Consider the following 11,358-nt stretch of genomic DNA (forward strand, 5'->3'; position numbering starts at 1 on the left):
CATACTTTGTCCTTATGCCATGGAAAGTCTCTTGCCGATTAAGCAATAAACTTAGAATGACATACTGATTTTCGAGGCTAATAAATAGGGTAAAATATTAAGAACTTCTTAAGTCTTAATCATAATTTCACGCGGTTCTATTAGTTTTTGAAATAAACAGTTAGTCCAAAAAAAATCTTTTGCTGGACACGTAGGTCTAGTCATTAATCAATCGTTAATATTTTTGTTAATTTGATGATGTGATAATATCGAAAAGATAATTTTACTATATATTAATTTTAAAAATTACTATTATATAAATTATATTTTTTAAATTTTAATTCTTTTTGCAAAAAAAAAAGATCGGTGCTCCCCAAGGGAAGGATCATCATATTGGTGCTCCCAAGGGTGCTCCCCTCCCATGGAGAGCACCAGATTGATGATCCCTTCCCTTGGGGAGCACCTACCGTAAGGTGGTTGGCTGGCGAATGGGAGCGCACTGACTGACCACATTGTTTGAGAGAAAAAATAGAGATAGAAAAAAAGGGTATTTTAATTGTTTTATATTTTCTGTTAATGGTATTTGCACTTTTTGGATTTTATTATCTTTTTCGAAAACTAATGGACCTGCGTGAAATTTTTGTTAAAACTTAATGGGATGTAGGTATTTTACCCTAATAATATGCTAAATATTTGACACACTAAATCAAGCCTTTCTCCTAGTCTAAGATTAAGAAAGGATGAAGGTAAAGATCTTCCCCCAAGCTGATACTTGAATTAATTTGAATTGGAAACTAGTTAAGCTAGTAATTGCTGTCAACTACATGATTTGGAAAGAATGCTATCTGATTTGGGATGCCTAATTAAGCCCACATACTTGATTTCAGCAGGCCATTGGCAAAGCTTACTAGAAACATGCAATCAAAGAGTCCCTAGAAAAGAAGAAGAAACAAATGGTATTGTTACATTCAAGGATAAGTTCTTTCCTTACAACTTACAAGCTCAAATGCTCAATAAACTCATACATAAAACGATATCCCTCCGATACTGTCTTATTTCTGGCTAATTCTTTCTTACACCACTTTTTCTAAGCAGTCCTTTTTGCCTTTCTAAAATATTCACCTTCAACTCGAAATTGATCATGACGGCACAATCAATTGTGGTTTACGGAAAACAATGTATCCCACAGGCACTCCAAATAGAAATCCACATGCATAACCAACGAAGACAGCTTTGTCCAACCAGCCAAATCCAATTTTGTAACCATTGATTTTGTTGGAGTTCATCAGTGTCGGTGATGGTGGTGGAGGTGATGGTGGTGATCGTGGCTCAGGATTCATGCAAGGTCTAGAGAGTGGAGAACCACATAGTCCTTCATTTCCTTCATAGGAACTACTGTCAAAAGTGGCGAATTGCTTTTCTAATGGGACAGGTCCAACAAGTTGATTATTGGAAACGTTTAAAACTTCAAGAAATGACAAACCTACCAATTCCTCTGGAATCATCCCAGTTAACTTGTTTGAGGAAAGATCTAACCATTCAAGACTGATCAAATTTCCCAATGATAACGGGATATGACCACTCAGTCTGTTATGAGAAAGGTTAAGCCCTCTGAGCGAACTAAGCTCTCCAAAAATTTTTGGAATCTCTCCTTCAAACTTGTTACTTGATAGATCAATGCCTGTGTACATGGTCAAAAATTTGGCAGATCCAATCATATCAAACCCTTTAACCCTTATAGGACCAGTAGAATAATTATAAATGACGCTGTAGTTATTAATTTGTTCCTCCATATACGGCACAAAGTTTTCATCTAGATGCATCATTTGCTTCAAACTATTGATATAACTAGCCGGTAAAGGGCCACAAAAATTATTGTTGGAAAGATCAAGAATCTGCAAGTTTTGAAAAGAATGATTGGTCCTTGAACCATAAATGGAACCATGGAAGCTATTTGAATGTAATATAAGAACTCGTAATCCCGGTAGTGCTCCCAGCCAATGGGGAAATGTATCATTTATGTTGTTGTTGCCAAGATCAAACAGTTCCAGGCTTCTACAATCTTTGATAGACTCCGTCAATGGCCCTTCCAATAGATTTCCATTCAAATTGAGATACCTTAGTGCACAATCTTTGGCAAATGTTGAAGGAATGGTTCCATTAAGCTTATTCATCCCCAGGTTCAACACTAAAAGATTGCTCAACTTCACAAGGCATTTTGGAATGGTTCCAACCAAAGAGTTGTGAGACAAATCGAGAACTGATAGAAATTTTACATTGCATATGAAAGAATTGATCTCTCCGGTCAATTTATTATTTGAGATTGAAAAGTATCTTGTGTCAAGAGGAAGAATTGGAAGTGATCCTTGGATCAAGTTGGAATGAAGGTCAAGAATTTTCATATTCTTCCATGGAAGTTGCTCTAAATATGTAAGGGAGTTAAGAGAAAGGTTTAACAAGGCCAAAGAGTCTTTCCCTACATCCCACATCCATTTGGGAATCTGACCAGAAATTCTATTGTTGGAAAGATCTAAATGCTGCAAACCTTCAGATCTACTTAAAAAGTGGGGAAATTCACTAATGTTGCAAGAAGACAAACGCAAATATTGAAGATTAGGTAAGGCATAATCAAGATCAATATCAGAGTTCAGTGATAGCTTGTTATATGAAAGATCTAAATGCTGCAAAACTTCAAATCTACTTAAGAAGTGGGGAAATTCACTAATGTTGCAAGAAGCCAGCTGCAAATACTGAAGATTAGGCAAGGTATAATCAACATCAATATCAGAGTTCAGTGATAGAGTGTTGTATGAAAGATCAAGACCTTCAAGACTGTGAAGTTTCGATAACATATTCAACTCCAGAGAACCACTTAGGTTATTGGATGATAAATCAAGATAAGTAAGGTTCACAAGATAGAATATTGAATTCGGAATCAGACCTGAAAAGCTTGAGCTAGAGAGGTTGAGATGCAGTAGATTCTCCAATTGACCAAACTGGTCAGGTGAGATCATGGAATTGTAGAAGTAATTATAGGCAAGGTTGAGCTTCTGCAGGTGTCGAAGGAGAAATAGGCTACTATTGGAAGGAATGGTACCATAGAGCCAACTGCAACTGAGGTCAAGGCCGATCACTTGACCTGTTGCATTGTCACAACTGATACCATCCCATGAGCAGCAGTCTGTACCTTCCTTCCATGAATCCGTTTTAGGATAAGATAGGATGCCATTATGGCCACATTCCTTAGAAGCATCTTTGTCCAAGGAAAATGACTTCTTGAATTGAATCAAGGCAGCACTCTCTTCGTGAGAACACACTTGTGTTGCTAAAGAAGAAGATATGGAGGATGAAAGAGTAGCTTGAAAATTCAAGTAAAGCAAAAGAAGGCAGAGAAATTGATTGAAACTACGTAAACACTCCATTTTTCTGATTCAGAGAAGATCAATAATGGTATAATATATATGGAGGAATAAAGCAGACATGAATATTTATAAGCTGCCAAGTCAACTAAAGTCTTGCAAGGAAATTGTCGCGCAAATTGCTGGAACACAACATTCAATCAACAATATTGTACTTAATATTTTCTACATCACATAACTTTCAATTAATATTAATCCAACGGTCCCTAGCGAAAGATGATAAGGATCATTGATTAATAAGAAGGCAACTATAATCATTCACATTGATGTTAAGAGTGTAACCTTTAATTGCACTGGTCAAGTCTAGCCGTGAAGAACAAAAGATAAAGGGACGAGTATTGAATGAGGTGATGCCCCGCTGAATGTAGCACGCCAGCGTAGGCTAAGGATTAGGGAGACTTCTTTGTCATGCAGAAAATTTTGTCATGCAGGTCCCATATCCCATTGTTGACTAGTTGACTCGGTTAAAGCTAGGCCTAGACAAGTCGTACATCAGCTCCCAGCCACAAAAGCAGGAGTAAATTACAAGGAAAAAATGCACATGGGAATGGATTAGGTCTAGTCGAGAGTATTAAACACGGGTGAAGAGCACAAGAACACCTTTTTCCAAGGAGGTTGGGGTCACCTTCAAATGATATCATCTCCGTGCAGAAAAGAAGTTTTAATTTTTCAATTCGATATCTAGCCAGTGAGTTCGCGAACGAGTTGCCTTCTTTGAAAATATGATGAAAAGATACCGTAAGGGATAATCGCAGTCGAATGAGGATTTCTTATTTTAGTTAGAATAATTACTGATTGAATTTTAATTTTTAATTTGTAAATAAATTCTTAACTTTAACAGAAAATTAATTATTAATTGTTTTAAAATTTAATAACATCTTGTATTTTTTATCCACCTAATGTATGATGTGTTTTGACGATGTAATCACATGATAACAGAGTGACTAAAACCCAAAATTTGACAAACCTCAACCCTTGGCTTCCTTGCCAGTCGTTGGCAACGCCATCTATCGACACCAAAATTACCTAAAGAAAATTTTGGATTCCTTTCCTCCTCTTTTCTTCAACAGGAATAGATTTTTTCTTGAAGTCCTTTCTTCTTTTTTTTTTTTCCAAATCTCAAAAGGATCGAAAATCTAAAAATTCTAAATCTAGGTTTGGTTTTGTTTTTTAAGAATTGATGAAAATCAATATGTTGGATAGATTTTTATTATTTTAGAACTTTAATTAGAAACGTAAATTTATTATTTTTGTGGGAAAAGTCACAAATCGAAAGTACTGTTGTTGGATAATTTTTTGATGAAATTACATGAATAAATATAATTTACAATCATAATCGAACAATCTTGAATATATGTATAACAATCTATTACATCCAATATAAAAAATGAATGAACAGGTGTAATGGAATTTCCATTCATTGTACACAAAGGCCATAGACAATCAACCAACCAACCCTTCTCTATATTCTAGTCAATCCACTACATAACAAGACTAACAATGTAATTCTATTATTTGGGAAGACTAAAGTACAGAGGATTAACAATGTTACAACAAAGAAAAACAACATGCTTTATGTAACCTTATCATCAAGCAAATCATTTCCCCAAACATGGAAGTTATCATAAACATGGAACTTGTTTGAACCGTCTAAAATCTTCTTGCATTTCTTGTACGAGCTCTTTTCTTTGACCGTGTTGCCTTTTGGTGTAGTCTACCCTCGACCAACATCACAAACCATTTAGGTTTTCCGGTTTTGAAGACAACATGTCCCATGGCCAAACCAAATGTCATTCCACATCCATATCCTATTAACACAACTTTCCAGCTGAAGGCATTTGTGAGCTTTGAATCACCGTGAAAGGTCATTGACGAAGGAGGTTGTGTCCCTTCATTGCTGCAAGATTTTGACATCGGGAACCCACATAACCCCAAGTTTCCTTCATATGACTCGTTTTCAAATGTGTTGAACTGTTTGCCTAAGGGAATTGGTCCTTCAAGTTGGTTGTGAGAAAGGTTGAGGATGGATAGGAAAGTCAAGTTTTCTAGTTCTTGGGGAATCTGTCCGGTTAACTTGTTTGAAGAGAGGTCTAACCACTCAAGATTTATCAAACATCCCATTGATGGCGGAATGTGACCACCAAGATTATTATGGGAAAGATTGAGTCCTCTAAGTGAGATTAGCTCTCCAATAACTTCCGGAATCTCTCCATCGAACTTGTTGAGAGAGAGATCAATGCTTGTGAATATCGTTGATATCTTGATCTCAATTTCCTCTGCTTTCATTGTCAAGCTAACAAAACATTCATAACGTTTTGCTTCCTGCATATATTGTACAGAACCAGGACTTCCATTGAGATATTTCAAAGCCTCAAAATTTTTTATAAACTTGGCTGGCAAGGTACTCCCGAACTCATTGTTGGAGAGGTCTAATATTCGCAACTTGGGGAAAGAGTGACTTGTATTGGGATTGCTTATGAAGCCATGTAAGTTATTTGATCGTAAAATGAGAACTTGTAACACTGGCAATGTTTCCAACCAATTGGGGAATGTACCATCTATTTTATTGTCACCAAAATCTAGAACTTCTATATCCCTACAGTTTGTCAAAGATTGTGGTAAAGGCCCATCAAATTGATTGCCATTCAAGTTGATGTTCTTCAATCCACAGCTCTTTGCAAACGTTGTAGGAATTTTTCCATGGAAATTATTCCTCTCTAGATTCAACACCAATAGCGATTTGCTGAAGTTTCCAATACATTGTGGAATTTTCCCACTCAATTCATTATGAGACAAGTCAAGAACCATGAGGGAACTCAAATTGCAAATATGAGAAGAGACCTCTCCCGTTAAGGAATTATTTGAGATTGACAAGAAAAGCAAGTTGATAGGCAAAGTTGGGATATTACCATGAATCAAGTTGAAGTTGAGGTCAAGAGTCTGAATGTTCTTCCATGGAATTTGTTCTAAATCTGTCAGAAAGTTGTAGGAAAGATTCAAGTAGAGCAAAGAGTCCCTTCCTATATCCCACATCCATTTGGGAATTTGACCATAAATTCTATTGTTGGAAAGGTCTAAAGCTTCTAAGTTTGTCGAGCCACTTAAAATTGGGAATTCACCGATATTGAAAGAAGGCAGATACAAAATCCGGAGATTGGGCAAGGTATACGTGGCACTGATATTAGAATTTATGGACGACAGGCTGTTGTATGAAAGATCAAGCCATTCAAGATTCTGGAGTTTCAGAAAAGCGTCCAACTCCACAATGCCACTCAAGTTATTTGATGACAAATCAAGATCAGTCAGGTTCACAAGTTCGAATATCGACTTTGGAATTTGACCTTGAAGTTTATTATTCCCCAAAGATATCCATGTGAGTGATTTGTATTGGAACTCATTGATATGACCAGTCAATTGGTCATTGTGGATAGTTATGAATTTTAATGATGGAATGGTATATAACCAAGCTGGTAGTGGTCCGTTAAGTAAGTTGTTAGACAGGTCTAGGTCAATTAGATTAGGGAAAGCACTTGCTTGAACTGGAATGGAACCATCTAGTTGATTATCAAAAATGTACAAGAATTGGAGTTGTTTTAGGTTTGTGAGTGAAGGAGGTATCTGACCACTAAAATGATTTCTAGAAAGTTCCAAATAAGTAAGTTGCGACAGATTTCCCAATGATCTTGGAATTGGACCGGAGAAGTTACATAGACCAAGCTGCAAATGCTTCAAGGACCCCAAATTACCGATTGAATTAGGTAATTTTCCAGCGGAAGATGTTCCTAAAAGATTCAAATACTGGAGGGGACTACTCCAATTGGACTCTGGGAGATGGACAATGAGGTTTTTGTTTTCCTTCAGATCAAGCAACTTAAGGTTTGGTAGACGGAAAATGGTTATTGGGAAGTTTCCTCGCAAATCAGAACCTCTAAGACTGAGGGATGTTAACGAAGAAGACATATTCATTAGGGAAACGGGACGGATGGAAGACATATCTACACTAGCAAGAAAAAGTTCCCTTACCTCTGTTAGGTTTTGTAGAAGTCCACTGAAAGTATTTTCAGTGAGTGCTGGACTGTCATTCAAGGAGAGATCAAGTGAAACCAATTTTGACAATCTGGAGATTTCAGGCGGGACTTGCCCCGAGAAATTTGACATAGAAAGGTTGAGATATGACAAGCTTGTAAACAAACCAAATTTAGATGAAATAATGGATTTCTTAAAATGATTATGGGCTAGGTTGAGCTTCTGCAAGTGTGGAAGAAAGAACAGACTACTATTGCAATCAAGGGTACCATACAGCCAGCTGCAACTTAGATCAAGACCAATCACTTGGCCTGTTAAATGGTCACAAGTGACTCCATCCCACAAGCAGCAGTCTGTTCCCTCCTTCCATAAATTTGTTTTAGGGTAAGATTTGGTGCCAAGTGATTTGCATTTTTCAGAAACAGTTTTGTTGATGGAAAAGGTGTTCTTGAAGTGGATCAAGGCAACACCATCTTGGTGAGAGCACATTGGTGTTGTTGTTGAGGAAGAGGATAAAGAAGAGAAAAGAGTAGCTTGAAAATTTAGAAAAGATAAAACAAGGCAAAGAAACTGACAGACTCTTGGTAAATACCCCATGTTTTTGGTTCAAAGAGAATTTTAGAATGGTAATGCAATGTCGGCAAAGATTATTATTTATAAGCTATTAAGTCAAACCATAGTCTTTTGCATGCACTAGCCTTTTTTTTTCTAATTAAAAATAATTAAAAAAATTAAACTTGAAAATCAACAAAATAAATAGATTGATAATACTCTATTGATGAGCATATTACTAAAAGTTATTTGTCAATATTTTTATTTTATTTTGTTATTTTTTTAAAAAAAATAATTTTATTAAACCTCTCAACGGAAATTCTATTGTAAGTTTCAAGTTGGTCTGTCAAAGACTCCCTATGACATAAAAATTCTGATCATGACATAGATAATCTTTACACTTAAAAGGTGATCATTGCACAAAAAGCTATTGGGTACTGGTCACACCAATTTACACAAAAAAGCAAAAGAAAGCTACCTAAGACAATTTACACAAAAGAGCAAAAGAAATCTGTCTAACCCCCTCAACAAAAATTTGGGCATTCCTTCAATGAAATTGCAATAAAACTAACAGATCCAACTAATTGTTACTCATCAAAAGGAGAGCCATAAATTTCAGCTCAAACCTATACAAAGAAACGTCTCTTGTCCTAATTCCAAGGCCAAGCTGCACACCTAATTCCATTGCAACTCTTCAAAAATTCACGTCCAAACCATTCTTGCATCCAGACACGAAATGAGACAGAACCACACATGTCATTGACATGACATCATTCTTCCTTAAGTGACGCCATTGGAAAAAATCAAGGATAAAGATTACATCCTTTGGAACGAAAGCAATCATCACCTTTCCAAGGCCTAACGCTCCTTCCTGATAATAAAAGTAACAACCACAAAGAAATCTGAATGCACAAACAAAAAGAAAACAATCTGAGGCAGGTCAAGTCTACAAATCTACAATTTCCTGATAAAGGAAAACGAATCACAACCTTGTCTTTTCAGGTTTAAAAAATACATTTATAAATGGGACCTGTCATTCCGTATTGATTAGTTAACATGTGAGTGTCACATGTCTTTAGCAAATAATACTTAAAGACTTTAGATGATATCATGACTTAGTGCTAATAAAATTATTTTAAAGAAAATATATATGTCAGTGTGGCATGCCGGTCAAAAGCTATACAAATGTGTTTATTAATTAATGTATAGCTATTTCTGATTGATTGCTGAGAAGATGGTGATGAAGGTATAGTGCTTTCTTTTTGTAAAGAAAAAGAGAACTTGAATCCTTATCTTGGAGGATCAGACACCTCCTTAGTAGGTGAAACCAAATCTTCTTCCCCATTGTCTGTCCTAATTTCCACAACTTATGATACGATTCATTTTTTTATTATTGTGTCAATACTTATTTGGCTTTAGCTTTTAACTTTTGACTGATATTTTGTAAAGAGTTCTTATAGTGCTTGCGAAGGTAATTTGTTCTCATTGCCTTTGGATTAATTTTGAAGGGTTTTGTCCCCAACATCACATCCATCCCAAAGTGCGAGTCCTTTTAGGTGACAAACATGAAAACAAAGAAAGAGAACATCTGGAAGAATGGAAACAATCACTACCTTTCTTATGATCACTAAGGGTCTGCCTTGGTTACAAAATAATATATTAAAGGAAATTATTAATTCTGTTTGGTTTAATCTATCATTTTTTATTTTTGTTTCAATAAATAAAAACACAAAAAGACGTTTAGATTTGAAAAAATAAATAATAATTTTGAATAGTTAAAAATTAATTATAATCTTTCAGAAAATAAAATGGATGATTCTTTTATACGAAGCTGAATTTCATTAGAAAGGAAAACGAGTTACTCTAAAGTTAATAATTAGATGTTGCGAAGTAGTTTTGCAATGAAATTTAGAGATGTTTATGTGCTGGTTGTGCCCGCTTGACATATTGAAAAAAATTAAAATTTCAGCCCAATTTGACTATTTATGTTTAAAATATTAAAAAAATTATATTAATATTTTATATTTTTAAATACACTTTAAAATTAAAAATAAAAATTTTATATTAATTATTAATTTAATAACAGTCTAGGGTCGAGTCGAGTTTAAAATTAAAAAATCATGTCCACACTTAAGTTAGTCAGACTCAAATCTAAAAAATCATGTCCACAACTAATCTAAGTTAAATTTTGTTTTTTTATCCATCAGATTATGAGTTTATTAATGAAAGAGTCTTCGACAGACTCGTATCCATGGCCTTAGTGTGATAATCACACCCAGCCAAGACATTTCATTACAAGCACCCCACAAGGGCTATAAACGTCTTCATCACCTTAACCAGATCTATGAGTACCTCTATCATGGATGTTGCATTTTAATTTCTTATTTATTTTTAATCAATTACGATTTTTTTTTTACCATTTGTTGTTTTGCCTTTTTAACAAATAATTATGAAACAAATTAAAATAGCTCATACGGAACTAAATGGATAACCATTTTTCATAATATATTTTGCTTTCTTTTATTTTTGGGCAATATTTTGCTTTCTTTTTGACCTGTTTTATTGTAGCCCTAGAATTCAAGCCATCAAAGAATCAGCAAAGAGCGCAATAAACTTTTTGTCAGATATGGAGTTTTTTAAAAACTTTTATTGCGATTAATCAGATAGTAATTTAAGAATAAAATGATGCTGATAAGCTCAACTAGAAAGTCCATAGTGCTTTCCAAATCAGAAGCCATCATCTACCTCCCCAAGCATACTCACGCAAGCCAACCCCACAAGTCGTGAAGCATGCTCTCCTTCGGACATATTTTAAGGTTTAAAATAGATTCAAATTTTGGGACCCTCATTGCACTTTGATTCAAACTGGTAGGTTTGTTTAGTATGTCAGTTACAAACTTATATGTATATTTTCAAAGCTCCATGAATTTGATTACTAAAGAAACAAAGATGATCATGATCCAATATCTCAATTGTATGAAATATAATTTTGAAGAAAGAAAAATTCAAACCCAGTTCTTAATTTATTTGTTATCTTGGTCGAATACCTGCTCAAGTGCAAAGGCTTATGGTAAGTATATACATCTTCCTAGTCAAATACTTCAAATCAAGTCCTCCTCTCTTTTCTCACGTCAAAAAGAAAATCAAAGAAAATTTCCGTGATTTTAACGGAAATGAAAAGAACAGGAAAGAACAAAGTCAAGTCTTCTCCGGTGCATTCCTTCCATGTTAAATTATAGTTTAATTTACAATTGAGACCTCCATTGCCACAAAATTTATAGTATAATTTAACATGTAAGTGTTCAACTAGTCAAAAAGCAAATGAATAATATATCCATAAAAGTCATGCTTTTATCGGGAAAAATTATAGTCATGATTCTTG

At 34.8% G+C, this 11,358-nt stretch overlaps 2 protein-coding genes across 2 annotated transcripts; both read right to left on the reverse strand.

Annotated features, from left to right (window-relative positions):
• On the reverse strand, positions 867 to 3,409 carry LOC18594271 (receptor like protein 30). The gene has a single exon (XM_007021778.2). It carries the CDS (start codon positions 3,399 to 3,401, stop codon positions 1,119 to 1,121), a length of 2,283 nt encoding a protein of 760 aa, XP_007021840.2. The 5' UTR covers positions 3,402 to 3,409; the 3' UTR covers positions 867 to 1,118.
• On the reverse strand, positions 5,049 to 7,913 carry LOC18594272 (receptor-like protein 12). The gene has a single exon (XM_018124296.1). The coding sequence runs from the start codon at positions 7,911 to 7,913 to the stop codon at positions 5,049 to 5,051; it is 2,865 nt and encodes a 954-aa protein (XP_017979785.1).

This window comes from Theobroma cacao, chromosome 7 (assembly GCF_000208745.1).
Source record: "Theobroma cacao cultivar B97-61/B2 chromosome 7, Criollo_cocoa_genome_V2, whole genome shotgun sequence".
Taxonomy (NCBI): Eukaryota; Viridiplantae; Streptophyta; class Magnoliopsida; order Malvales; family Malvaceae; genus Theobroma; species Theobroma cacao.

What these genes read in the sequence shown, in the direction of transcription:
- LOC18594271 (XM_007021778.2), bottom strand. Translation starts at nt 3,401, where the DNA reads ATGGAGTGTTTACGTAGTTTCAATCAATTTCTCTGCCTTCTTTTGCTT.
- LOC18594272 (XM_018124296.1), bottom strand. Translation starts at nt 7,913, where the DNA reads ATGTGCTCTCACCAAGATGGTGTTGCCTTGATCCACTTCAAGAACACC.